This window comes from Hemicordylus capensis, chromosome 3 (genome assembly GCF_027244095.1).
Source record: "Hemicordylus capensis ecotype Gifberg chromosome 3, rHemCap1.1.pri, whole genome shotgun sequence".
Taxonomy (NCBI): domain Eukaryota; kingdom Metazoa; phylum Chordata; class Lepidosauria; order Squamata; family Cordylidae; genus Hemicordylus; species Hemicordylus capensis.
This window is the reverse complement of record NC_069659.1, coordinates 98,635,948-98,650,587: the sequence shown is the minus strand read 5'-3', so window position 1 is coordinate 98,650,587 and position 14,640 is coordinate 98,635,948. Positions and strand designations below refer to the sequence as shown.

Here is a 14,640-nt window from a genome sequence, read left to right as displayed (position 1 = left end):
TTTGTTTTGGTCTCTCTCTTCAGCCATGAGCTACAGCTGAAATTAAGCTGCAGCCTTTTTCACATTTGTTTGTTATCTTTAAAAAAAAAATCCTTGTGGTTCCTCAGTACTAAAGAACTGCCTCAAAACCTCTTGCTTTGCTGCTTTCTCACCAAACTAGTTTTGCTTTGCTATTTGGGGACTGAACTGTCATTCTCCCCCTACATACACATGTATTCATTCAGCCTTAGAAAAGCCTGTGTTTTAAACTATGAATCAAGAACTTGCAATTCTTGAACCTTAAAAGGGTACATATTATGTTTGCTAGAACTGACCAAGAAAGCTTAAGGAAGAGGCCTAGCTGAAAAAGTTGTTTTTAAGCTTCAGCCCTTTACTGCAAATGTCCCTTCCCAACATTGTAGGAGCTGCATTAGTAGATCCATAAATTTTCTGTTCTTTATTTTGTAACTGCACCTAAATCACAATAAATTGTCTAGCACTTGGTTGCCAGACCAGATAAAATATAATTCTTATGATCAACACAGTCCATTTTCAAAGCCAACATAAACTAATGGGGGTGCTTAAATGATACAATAGGCTTCTGTATACAGGGACAGCGCTTTTCTCTTCTTCTAGAATAAAACATTTTCCACATAATAATATCCATTGTACAGTGTCTATATGTCTTTACTTTTTTACTTCACCTGCCAGGATACTCAAACCAAGAGCCATAATTCTTCATCGTCCCTTAATTGGGATTAAAGAACTTCTGAGCCAGAAAAACTACCAAGAAGTATTTTCCCAATAAAAATGCGTTTCTGAAAACTAGCCCCCTCCACCAAGAGTTTTCATCTTCAGCATGGAGGATATACATTCTGATGTCTGTTTCATGTTTTGGCACATTCTGGAGCCTCGTCATGGTACACTCTCTGCTGCTCTGAAAGAAAATCCTATTAATTATCCATCGCTGTGTCAGTACTGCAGGAGCATACTGGTGAAGAGGCAACCCTTGGCTGTGGTTGCTTCTGGGAGCCCTGCAGCAGAGCTTCTGTCCCTCCCTCACTTTCTGCTGCACCAGTTTTGCCCCTAGGAGTTGCACTCTTCACAGTGGCAGGAGAGGATGTAGCGGTAGGTGGCAGTGAGCCTCATGCCGCCTGAGCAGCGCAGCCGCATGGCCTTCAGCTTGGAAGTCTGTGGCCGGCAGCAATGGCAGGTAGAGCGAAAAGGCTGTTTCAGGACTGTACTGAATGACACCATTGGTTCAGAGCGTGATGTCTGACTGCAGCGTCCCTCACAGCGAGCCAGCAGCACCATCTGCAAAGTGAGAGACAAAATAATCAGGACATGGAGCCCTAGATCTCAGCAGATTTATGATACCAGCAAAATATGCATTTGTAAATATCTGGTTGGTTATGTATCCTCTCTCTCTCTCTCTCTCTCTCTCTATATATATATATATATATATAAATACAATTTAAGTGTTGAGATAACCTAAAGTCTGCACCAAGAAAGCTGAATTCTGCAATCTGTATAAATAACGCAAGTATGTTTGCTTATTTGGGGTGGTGGTGGAAGTTGGTCTATTATTGAGAAGCAGAGCTAAGTTCGAAAAGCCACTAAGACCTTAAGCCCCACTGGGAATATTGCAGAACATAAAAGAGGATGCAAACATGATCATCCCAGATGGTTTTATTTCGACAGCTCACATATTTATATTGCTATCCAACCATCTACATCCTGCCCCACCAAAACCTATCCTCTTTCCCCCCGCTACAAGTAATAATAAAAGACCCATTTAGGCTGTCATGTTAACTTCTGAATGTTGATAATATATTATAAAAAGGAGAGATAATAGTTATTCTAAAACTGAATGTATGTTCTAGTTGATACAGCTTCTTCGTTTGACTTATAGACATGGGAAATGCAACAACTGGTTTGATGTCACTTGTACAAATGGCTTTAACATGAATAGCTGAATAAGCTAGTGTAACATCCTTGCACTCGTGTAACATTAGTCGGGATGTCAGTCAGTGTTTTTTCTCCAAGTCCAGCTAGCTTTTACTTTAGAAACTTTGCTTCTCCACTAAATTGGTCACAACAGCTATTTATTGTATACTAGATAGTGTAATGGAGATAATCACTTAAATAATTTGCAATAATATGATGACATAGTACAATAATAATGCAAGTGAAAGATGGCAGTTGCCAGCAGTGTGGCTCTCACAGAGTGAGTGCTCTAGTCCACTGCTGCTCTTGAAGGATGTCCCCACCAGGATTTAAGGGAGGCTTACCTTGGTGGCAATGACAGAGGGGGCAGCTTGGAGTGCTTTTGGGCAGTTGCGAGGTGGACACCACCTTTTTTCAATCAGATCTTTTTATGGCTCTCAGCAGTGCCCCAACTGGCCAACCCTTGAGACAAGCCCTGAACCAGATACCCTTTGTCTACATGTCCCCCTCTTATTCCTAAACTCATAGTTACCATAGTACAGGCCTGCTCAACTTAGGTGCTCCAGAGGTTTTTGGACTACAACTCCCACAATTCTCAGCCACAGTGGCCAGTAGCTAGGGATTATGGGAGTTGTAGGCCAACATCTGCAGGAGGGCCAAAGTTGAGCAGCCCTGCCATAGTAGCAGTAGAAGTAGTGTGTGTTTGTTCAGTTCAAAGGCTATAATAAAATGAGATAAAATTACAGAAACAAATTTCGTGCAGAAATTTCACTTATCATAATAACAACCTACTGAACCAGCTAAAACTCTGGAAAGCAAAGGAGTCAGCCTTTTCAACAACTTTTCTATCACTATTTGCTAATAAAAAGTTGATTTTTGTGTTGGCTGGATCAAAACAGATGTTCTAAGTCACTGGTGGCCAGCCTGAGGCCCTCCCACTGTCATTGGACTATCACTTCCATTGTCCCTAGCTGGAATTTGTGGCTGAGGATAAAAGGAGTTCTAGTCCAGCAGTAGCTGAGAGGTGCTGGTTGGCCACCCCTGGCCTAAGTATTTGAATCTTATATCCTTGCACAGAAGCCGATACAGCAAATAGCAAGGCACATTGTCTTCCACAATTTCTTCACATCTAGTGTCGCAGATGATAGTTCTCTATAAACCATCCAAGATTATGGAGGGCATCAGCTGAAACTGAAGAAGTGCAAATGCTATACTGATATGGAATTTGATGGATTCTGCCCTACTAAATAGCTCTCTCAAATACATGGGGAATTTGATTCCCTAATAAACAGTTAGCATATTCTGGAGGTTTTTGTGGGAAGGTTTCCCCTGTAGCTTTACTGATTCAAGGACAGCCCTTCCAGCTTTTCCCAAGTTCTAATTTTAATCAAATGTTATATGGTAGCTTTATAAGAATATGTCATTGTATGAAAATACATTAAATAATCATGCTAAATGACTGAGGTTGATTACTTGGGTCCAGTATCCATTGCCATGCGGACCATCGGTCTGACGGGAAACTGGCATTATGGGGGAAAATATTCAATGCCTAACTTGTCCTTTTCATTTCAAATTTGACCTTTTAATTTCAATGGGATTACTTTGAGCAATGTTTCTCATGTCATCCTCTGTCTATAATATAAAGCTGCTTTGGTCTCACTCACTCACTGTCATGAAACTCTCAGACTGAACCACAATAGACAGACTATTTTTGCAGGTAGGTTCCAGAACTCACCCAGACCACCAAAAAAAAAATCCAACCCGCCCCATAAAAATTCATTACTCCCTGCCCACCAAACAGACAAACTTTCCCATTAGAAACAATGGGGAATGAGACCTCACTGAGCTACATGAGTAAGTTAACAAACCTGGATTGGCACAACAGATGATCACCCAATCTTCCGCTTACCTTCCATGATCTAGGCTTGCCATGTGAGAGCCCTATAAGGGTGGAGCTACTGGAACAAACCAAGATTAACCCATAATTGTGGGTTCCAGGCATCATGCTTGAGACAAACCAACATCAAACCATGGGTTCAGACTGTGGTTTGACTAACTGAAATAAACAGTTTGTTGATTGGTGCAGTCAGACATACAAACCAGCCACATCTAGAGTAAATAAACCAGAGTTCTGCATTATGTCTGAACCTGCCCAGTGCCTCAGTAGTGCTAAAGGTTTCTAGTATGGAAGTCGTCAAGGACTATCTTCTTGGCACCACCATTGTGGACAGTTTGCTGAGGCCCTCTGAAAGCTAGAATATACAAGGAGGAACATAATCTGCCACCTCTAGACAGCAAATGTCTTCCTTAATGTAAAGGTAGTATAAATTGTATGCTGTTTTCTCTTCACTTTTTGGACAACTGAAAAGATTAATTATTTTTGCAGCCAAAAGGGTCCAGATTCTTGAGCTAGCTTTTGCAGATATAACTTAGGCATGGAGAAAATGGTCAGCAACAGCAGCAGGTTTGAGAGCTGCAACTGAGGGTTTTCTCTCAACACACGTTTCTCCTTCCTTATAACAGTACACAGCAAACTCCACAGCTGCTGTTAGACCATATTGAAATTTTCCAAGCATAACATTTCAAACAAAAACACTTTTTTTGGCATTTCCTCATGTTTCTAAATGAAAATGAAAGGTTGGCCAAAAATCACTTGGAACCATATGTAAACCACATTTACTGCATTTGGCTCAAAGCAAAACTAGGTCTGAAGCAGTCATCAATGAGGGACATGTTGGGATGTGTCTAAAACTCACATCGCATGATAAAATGCAAGTGGCATATTTTCCCCTTGATTTGACTACCAACAGAGATGCCATTTAGGAAAGGGATGGTCTCTCCCATGTTTCAGTCCCCATGTGATTATTGCTCAGTAACACCTATATGTCTTCTTCTTATGAGGTATAAAAAATAACTACAGTGAAGGCACTCAAAATGCATTGCATTTTTACAGTTTAATCTCAAATATATCCCAGAGATCTTATGTGCATTTTGTTCTCACCTCCACTAAGATCTCCCCATCACCAAAACTTTACACTGCATCCATGGCTACCAAGTTCTAGGTTTACAAACCCCTCTGGTACAGCAAATTACTTCATGGTTACCAAATATATCCTACTTTCAAGAATATACATATAAGATGTTATTTGGATGAGGTGCAACAGCTTCTAGATTGGCTCAGGGTGTTTTGTTATTTTCACTTCAGATACTAGGATGGTAAAGTGCTTTGTGGGAAACAAATGCCTTTAATCTGTAAGACTGAGACTGGATACATGAGAATATGGCATCTCATAAGCATTGGCTTTGGAGTGAATGTGAGAAAGCGCTGAACAAAAGAAACTGAAAGGCAAGAAGAGATCAGCCTTTTTGTCATTCGAAAGGGCTACGATGAACACACATGGGAGAAGAAGCATTGTGGTAACAGGCTCCTCCTTGAGGTATGTGTGTTCACTGAAATGTGTGTCGATCCCCACAAGGTATTAGGATGGCCAGCCCTATAGCTTTGGTCCAGAGTCTCTGGGAATCGACATCAATCTCCAGGAGCCTTTCCAGACAAGGATTTTACTTTGCATCTCTGCCGGAAGGGAGTGTGTGCATTCAGACATCAGCCAGATTTACCCCTGGCTGATGTGAGATCTTCGGTAACATGTCACAAGGAATTTGGGCTTTCCCTTCTGAGTTTCACCTCATCCTGATTCATGTCCGAGTTTTTAAAATCCTGTATTTTAGTAGAGTATTCTGGATAACTGCAGCAAAGCGCTGGTGTAAAGTCTTCACATTAACATGATAAGAGCAAGTCAAATGCTCATTGGAAGCTGCCTTGCCTTCAGTCCAGAGGCAAAAAGTGGGAAAATCAGTTTTCAGGCAGCATAGTTACCTTTTGCTCTTTGAAAGTTTTTGAAGAGGGGCGATCCAGGGAGGAGAGAGGAGTTGAAGAGGGCTTTCCTTGCAGAAAATGGACATGCAATCCAAGCTGGGAAGGGGGCTGCAAAAGCAGAAACCACACTGCAGGAGGACTGACACATGCTTCGGATGTGTGTGTGTGTGTGTGTGTGTGTACTTCAACAGAGGGTGTTTTAATTACTAAACCTGTGGAAAAAATGGAGGTGTACTGTCCCGCTTCCTCTAGGAAGCCTTTGGCCACAAGCAAAACCCGGAAGTAAGGTGTGTGAATGTACACAAAAGAAAACTCGGAGAAGAGAGGGGAGAGGCTGCTTCCCTAATGCTGCAAGTTTTAATTTGTGACTTTGCTCGTTGGTACGCCGAGAGCTGAAAGCCCTGTCTGGAAAGGCTTTTGGTGGTTATTGAAGGCATTCCTGGGGATTTTAATGGCTTGATATTATGAGAAGTATTGGAAAAAATATTGGAAGAAACGACATCTCCAGGGCCTTTTCCAGATGGCAGGCCTAATCGCAAGATTATGTGACTAATCATCAGTCACATAGAAGCTGCAGCCTGAAGCTGAAATAATAACAATTCTGGGGGCCTTCGCACAGGGCTGCTTTGATGCGGTGTCCCTCTGTTCCTTTTGAATTTTTTCCATGGATGGTTCATACCGCTGGTTCCCAGGTCTTTCTCAGGTCCATTCTGGCCAATGGTTTTCTAGAGTAGGAGGGATGCCACGCCTCCCCCCCCCCCACCTCCCATGCGTGGTGTGCGCTTCTAAAAACATTCATTTTAATGAGTAAAAACATTTATTTTTAAATTTTTAAAAACTTGTTTTCATGGGGGCTTTTGCAAGACTGCTGACTTGCAATGGCACCGCCAACATGCAACATCAGCACCAACACAGAAACCCTCCCCCCTTTACATAAAGCCTGCATTAAAAATGGCACTCTTCTCCTCAGTCTTTTGACTCTGCATTGGTGTCGATGGCTCCTTTTTTATTTCACTTTTTAAATTTTCTGTTTTGACTTCCCCAAGACCAGGGTGTTCTGCAAGATCACCCAGCTCCTGGGAGGCAGCCTGCCTGGCCGCTTGATTGGCGGCGCTCGCTCAGCCAGTGCCTCGCTGCTTCCCCGCCGGCACCCGCAGTGTCCTGACTTGGAGGGAGGGTTCCTCCACAGCCCGGCTGGCTCCTGCTGACAAAGAGGGCAGACCGGAGTTGGCCCAGGCCCCAACCAAGGAAGGTGGCCTCCTTCCATCCCTCCCTGCCCCACCCACCCTCCCTCCTGGAGATAAAGCAGCTGCAGAGGATGTGGGGAGAGCAGCCAAGCCAGCTGGGCTGGCGGAGAAGCAGGCAAGCGGATGGGCAGATCCTTTTTTAATTTCTCTTTCTTTCCTTTTTCAGTCTTGACATCCTCAAGACCACTGACTCGGCAAAGCTGGTGGTCCTGCTGGGTACAAGATCACTCAGAATTTTTTTAAAAAAAAATGCAAAAAAAAAACCCCATCCCTCAAAAAACCACCGAGGCTTTAGGAACAGTCACTCTATTACTATGGCTTCTCCATACATCTCAGAAGAAACATTGGGGTTCTTCGAAGTAGCCCCAAAAGGTGCAAAAAAAAAGAGGAACTTTTTAGCACAGGCATAATTCGGGCTAATTAATTCCCTGAACTCCAGTGTTCAGGGGAAAACCTGAACCGTGTATGGAGTGCACCTCGGTATCTCACAGGGGCTTTGAGGTAAATCCCCCCAATGTGCAAACACACACACACCACTCCTGGGGTACTTCAAAGTAAACTTGCCATCTGGGAACAATCCAGAAATAGGTTCAGTCAGAGTTGACAACCCTGCTGTACACATGGATAGCTTTCTCCATACATACTGATATATGCAAAGTGGTGCTCTACACATTTTCTTCTGAATGTATATAGGTCAGGGAAGGGGCCTGCTGCCCTGGTGTCACTTTCTCCACTCCAATCCCCACATGTTCATTTTAAACTTTTGAATGTGTCCCCCCCCCCCAAAAAAAGGCTTTTCAAGTAAGGAAATACATGTTTCTGATGGATTTTCTAGCTTCTTTGCGTGGGTGTTTTTCTTGTATCATCGGATGATTACCTTCTTATGAATTTAAATATAACCATTTTCTGTCTTTAAAGGACACACAAATTGATAGGAACCAACAACTGTGCTAAACATGAGTTCAAGATGTGGGGCCACACTCAGGCTGGGGCCAGTGGGTGCCACTTGGAACAATGACTCACTCCACTTAAGAATTGTTTGAAATACTATATGTGTGATCTTAATGAGAGCTTCTTTTTAGAACAGGAATATTCCTAGATAAAAAGAATCAGTGGTGGCTGTGCCCTCCCAAAGTGATGGTAACATCAAATACCACCCACCTGACTCATCCAAATCTACCAGTTTCCCAAGGGGATTATTGTGGATGTTTCAAGATCATTATCACTTTTAGATTTAAGTGACCCTGGGTGCAGGGGGAGAGCCCATTAAGTTACTGTGACTGTGAGCGTGACAAGGCACTTAAAAGGGGTGAGGGGGGAATTTAGGTTGTTTATTTAAGGAAGTTATTCATATGGTAGGTGCAGGGGTGACTCCCCATAAGGCAAACAGAGGCTGATGCCTCAAGAGGCACTTCTGGAGGCCTCTTTTTGGCAGCATGCAACAGAATGCGACCCCACTGTCCCCCAGCAGGAACCTGCCAGCCCGCCACTGCCTCCACCACCTCCATACACCTCGGGCAGCCCTGCCCTCAGCTCCCTTGCTCAGAGGTGCCACCCTCTTTCTCTTTGCCACCAGCTTCAGTGGTTGGGGCATACTCCACAGGACACAGCCTGCAGCTTGCTTTGGGGCCTCTCTTTCTCTGCCTCCCCTTCCCTTCAGCACTTTGCGGTACTGTGCTGCAGGGAAGGGGAGACAGCCAGCGAGCGCCCAGACAAATGCCACCACCAAAAGCAAGCTCAATGCTGCCCCCCACAGGACATGCCCCAGCCAGTGAGGCTTCTGTCAAGGAGAAAGAGGGTGGCACCTATGAAAGGGAGGCAAGGTGGGGCCAGCAAGAGGCTGGGGTGGCATCGGCACTGGCTCCCACCCAAGAGTGGGGGCAGTAATGGGGACAGGACAGCTTGTTTTTGCCACTAGCAGTGAATTGTGATGAGCCAGCACTGGGTGGGTGCAAGTTTCTAAACTTCACAATAACTGTTTTATTCAAGTTCTGTGTTTCTAGTGCCAATAATTCATAGACGCTAAAACACACACAAATTCTTGGGCTTGCTGAGAGGCTTATAAAGTTTCTGATGGTTAGAGGGGGAAATTGTGGTTTTTTACACTCATTTCTTTGAAACCTCACCTAGAAATATGGCAGCCTCACTTACCAAGGAAAGTTAGTTATGGCTCCATCTAGATGGCCATTAAATTTTTGTTTAATTATTTCACAATATGAGACATCTGAGAAACTCCATTGCATATGAAATTATATGGATGAGGGGAGAAAAGAATAGATACTTTAAAGTCACCTCACTCAATGAGGGCTGCAATCCTGAATGCACAACTCAATCAGAAGAATTCAACATAAAAACAAACACACACACACCCCATGTCTTTTTAGTGCACACAGAGGCAAGCACCTCATTCAGTACTCTGAAAACTATAATCTGAAAGAGTGTGGCTAATGTAAAGATTATAATCTGACAGGTATCTGGTTGCAGCTGGCAGACATGTTAGCATTTTGTAAAGAAAAAATTGGACTTTTACATTTTAAAAGGTAACCCTTTGAGGTTCTTTCTTTTCCTTTTCTTTTTTTCTGTCACATTTTCAAATGCATCTCTGCGACCATGAAGGCCAAGTGCCAATTCACACAATCTATTTTGTATCCGTGATGCAGTTCCAGCCTTCTACGGGAATGTGCTCATGTGGAGAAACTTAATATATGAGCTGCAGACCAAAGATATGTCAGCAGAAATTTCTGTGATCGTAGTGGTTGGAAAAAATGCCACCACAATCAAAGAAGTGCAGCTAACTGTATTTGGGATTGGCCAATTCAGCAATTTCTTCATGAAAGCTTGTACCTGGGGGACTAAGAATTATACTGTGTGAACCAGACAGAGCTGGCATTATCATGAATAATATGAGGCAGTTATTTCTGGCAGCAGATTCCAGAAAGGGTCACCATTGTCCTGTCTCTCAAAACTCCAAAGTTCAGATTCAAAGAACTGTAACACTGGTTCCTCACACTCATAGGAGCTTTGGCTTTGAGTCTGTTCAAACCTTACCAATCCACATATTTAGAAAGGGAATGCATTGAGGATGCACCCAAATGTCTGTTCTACACACTCTAGTATTTAGAGAGCATGTTGAGCACCCATAGGGAGGAAAAGCCCCCTCCCCCCAACAAACACACACACACAATAGAGATATGCTGGGAAAGTGTCTGAATGTCCATGGAAGACATCATGACAAACACGCATGTCCCCTTTTTAATCATGTGAGCCAGCACACTATTGACTGAATTGGCTCTTTGTATTCAAAATGCTATTTCTTGAATAGCATCTCTTCTCATGCTACATGGTATGTTGCTTTCCAAACTGAACAGATTTTCAAAGCAGCTTGTGATATGTTGTTCAGAGGGGGAAAGTCAAGACTATTACTGGGTAAAGATACCTCTTTGGATCCCAACTCTTCTGTTTTGGAGAAGCTTCATTTTTTTATTTTTCACTTGAGGTGCTGACATGTTTAAGATCAGTACTAGAATCAGCTCCAAGTATTTCATTTTAAAACATGCAAGTTGAAATCTTTGAAGGATTTACCCTGAGGTAAATCTCTGATGACCACCTAGGGTTGGTAAGAAAGAATGTAGCTTCCAATGTCAAACTGTTCCTTGATTCAGTTTCACAGAAATATGTTGTCCATGTCCATATGTGTGTTTTATGGTGTTTGCATGGATGTAACAAAGACCAAGAGTTCTTAGTGGTACTTACCTTTGAACTACACTTGTACAAAGGGTGGCTGATGGAATCAACGTAATGATGCCTCATACAACGGCCTGGGTCTGAGTCAATCATGAAGGTACTGTCCGTTTTACTGTCTGTGTCTCCCATGATTGCCAGAAGGGACAGCATGGAAATTGAAGCTGCTAGTACATGATTTCCCATCATTGGAGAACTTCTCAGGAGTAACAGTAGAGGGAGGTAGAGTATCAAAAGCACTCTAAAGAATAAAGCCCAATCCCTTTTGAGGAAAGTGAAAGATCTCTTTTAAGTCTCTGAGTTGTCATTGCTGGTTTGGGGTTATGCATTTGCTGAGGTTATAATCCATCAAAACGTATCTTGCATGGCTGGAAGAAAAAATAAATAAATTATCATCCTGAACAAAAAATTACTTCTAGAGGAAAACAGGCATAAATAATAATAAGACTCAAAGAACCAGTGTTGGCCAACAAATCATCCCTACGCTACAAGAGGAGGTCAAAGTCTTGCTACTTTAAAGCCTCTTCTTTCAACATTTTAATAATGTGGATACTTAGTTTTTATATTGCAAGTAACATTTTCTACATGAGCTCCAATGGGTTCAGTCCAGTATGAATGAATTAATGTACCTGAAGAATTCTGAAAATTAGAAGGACTGCATATTCACACACAAAAACTGAAAGGTTTGTTCCAAGTCACTAAATTTAGTTACTGTTACATTAAGATGTAATTTTTGGTTCAGCTAAGAAGTGAAAATGAAATCATTGAGCTCATCATTTTTCATAGTTATCTGCCTAGGCATTATGAGTAATCAGTGACTGTGCATACCATACACGTGCTTTTACAGTGGGCTAAGGATGTGCCCTGTGAAATTTATGGGGGGATAGAAATAGTACAAAGTGGGGGAAATACAGCTTTTACATACACCAACAAAAAGGTCAGAGAAAAAGTAAAATCTCTTCCTTCATAAGAGATGGCATTTTAAGAATTCTGGTCTGAAATGACAGCTGGATGAGTTCAGCTTATATTATCATATGAAGATAAGGTTCATTTCCCCCTGTCTCAGAGAAGTGACATCCCCTGGTTATTTATGTTAACTTATTCAAATATATGCAAACATTCATTTTCTCACATCAAGCCTAAACACTAAACCCAGGAGGTTCCCACAAATAACTCTAAAAACTGTAGGGGAAAACTGGCAGTTCAGTCCCCAAATAGCAAAGTAAAACCAGCTTGGTGAGAAAGCAGCAAAGCAAGAGGTCTTTAGTATTGAAGAACTCCAAGGACTTATTTAAAGAAAAGGTTACAAACAAATGTGAAAAAGGATGCAGCTTAATTTCAGCTGTAGCTCATGGCTGAAGGGAGAGACCAAAACAAATAACCATCTCTGGAAAGACAAAATGTAGACTAACACTGGAAGAACAAAGAGAGAAGTCCAGCACTTTTATTCATGACCCTAATCTCCATCCCTGTGGTCAAATATGAGACATTGCAGCTGAGAGCTCATGCTGCCAGGATCCTAGCTCCAACAAAAACCACATCAAGCTGCTTTAAATCCAACAAGGAGACAATTGCACATTGCCGTACTAGTAACATTTTATGAAATGATGAGGGCTAGAAACTTGTTTTAAAATCACTACAAGACTCCTGGTAATCACAATAGGTGTTTGCAAATCTGAAGCTCTTAATGCTGAGAGAATAAATTTCCTGCCCCATGTTATGTTTATCTACTAAGATGTATTTTGCATTATTTCTGTGATGCATGCAGCACTTGATAAAATAGCACAAGCTCTAATCTTGCAGCTTCAACTCAACTACTTCACTTACTATCAATCTCATTTTCCATTAGTGTACAAGACCTGTCATTTCTCCTACTACAACCAAGCAATATAAAAAAGTTTTCCCCAGTAAGTTTATTATTTGTGGATGCAGAGGGCCGCTTCCCAGCTCAACTGCCGCATTGGAGGCTAAAGAACTGAGTCAGATAGAAGTGACAAGATATGATGTTCTAAACTATCTGGAAAAACTGAAAACTAACAAATCGCCAGGGCTGGATGGCATCCATCCAAGAGTCCTCAAAGAACTCAAATATGAAATTGCTGACCTCCTTGCTAAAATATATAACTTATCCCTGCAATCGGGCTCTGTACCAGAGGACTGGAAGCTAGCAAATGTAACATCAATTTTCAGAAAGGGATCCAGGGGTGATCCAGGAAATTACAGGCTAGTTAGCTTAATATCTGTTCCAGGCAAATTGATGGAAAGCATCCTCAAGGATAAAATTGTAAAGCACATAGAAGAACAGGCCCTGCTGGGAGAGAACCAGCATGGCTTCTACAAAGGTAAATCTTGCCTCACCAACCTTTTGGAGTTCTTTGAGAGTGTCAACAAGTGTGTGGATCAAGGTGATCCATTTGACATAGTATACCTGGATTTCCAAAAAGCTTTTGACAAAGTTCCTCATCAAAGACTCCTGAGGAAACTTAGCAGTCATGGGATAAGGGAAGAAGTATATGTGTGGATTGCTAACTGGTTGAAAGACAGGAAACAGAGGGTAGGTATAAATGGAGAGTTTTAACAATGGAGGGAAGTAAGAAGTGGGGTCCCCCAGGGATCTGTACTGGGACTGGTGCTTTTTAATTTATTCATAAATGATCTAGAAGCAGAGGTAAGCAGCAAGGTGGCCAGATTTGCAGATGATACCAAACTCTTTCGGGTAGTGAAATCCAAAATGGATCGTAAGGAGCTCCAAAAGGATCTCTCCAAACTGGGTGAGTGGGCGACCAAGTGACAAATACGCTTCAGTGTTGGCAAGTGTAAAGTGATGCACATTGGGACGAAAAACCCCAACGTCAAGTACAGGTGAAACTCAGAAAATTAGAATATCGTGCAAAAGTCCATTAATTTCAGTAATGCAAATTAAAAGGTGAAACTGATATATGAGACAGATGCATTACATGCAAAGCGAGATAAGTCAAGCCTTAATTTGTTATAATTGTGATGATCATGGCGTACAGCTCATGAAAACCCCAAATCCACAATCTCAGAAAATTAGAATATTACATGGAACCAAGAAGACAAGGATTGAAGAATAGAACAATATCAGACCTCTGAAAAGTATAAGCATGCATATGTATTCAGTACTTGGTTTGGGCCCCTTTTGCAGCAATTACTGCCTCAATGCGGCGTGGCATGGATGCTATCAGCCTGTGGCACTGATGAGGTATTATGGAAGACCAGGATGCTTCATTAGCGGCCTTCAGCAATTCTGCATTGTTTGGTCTCATGTCTCTCATCCTTCTCTTGGCAATGCCCCATAGATTCTCTATGGGGTCAGGTCAGGCGAGTTTGCTGGCCAATCAAGCACAGTACACTGTATACTTTTCAGAGGTCCGATATTGTTCTATTCTTCAATCCTTGTCTTCTTGGTTCCATATAATATTCTAATTTTCTGAGATTGTGGATTTGAGGTTTTCATGAGCTGTACGCCATGATCATCACAATTATAACAAATTAAGGCTTGACTTATCTCACTTTGCATGTAATGCGTCTGTCTCATATATCAGTTTCACCTTTTAATTTGCATTACTGAAATTAATGGACTTTTTTGCACAATATTCTAATTTTCCGAGTTTCACCTGTATACACTGATGGGATCTGAGCTGTCGGTGACTGTCAAGGAGAGGGATCTTGGGGTCATGGTGGACAGCTCGTTGAAAGTGTTGACTCAATGTGCGGTAGCTGTGGAAAAGGCCAATTCCATGCTAGGGATCATTAGGAAGGGGACTGAAAATAAAATGGCTAATATTATAATGCCCTTATACAAAACTGTGGTGCGGCCACACCTGG

The 14,640-nt window shown here is 42.1% G+C and overlaps 1 protein-coding gene across 3 annotated transcripts in view; it reads right to left on the bottom strand.

The window, feature by feature from the left end:
• Positions 1-421: 421 nt before the first annotated feature.
• The window catches only part of NDP (norrin cystine knot growth factor NDP), a 50,438-nt gene continuing 36,219 nt past the window's right edge, over positions 422-14,640 (bottom strand). For all 3 annotated transcript variants that reach the window (XM_053308715.1, XM_053308713.1, XM_053308714.1), the window contains 2 exons: positions 10,804-11,159; positions 422-1,293 (listed from right to left, as the gene is read on the bottom strand). In XM_053308715.1, the coding sequence (XP_053164690.1) occupies positions 1,066-1,293; positions 10,804-10,980 (405 nt within the window). In that variant the 5' untranslated portion in view covers positions 10,981-11,159 and the 3' untranslated portion in view covers positions 422-1,065. The remainder of the gene's footprint in view (positions 1,294-10,803; positions 11,160-14,640) is intronic.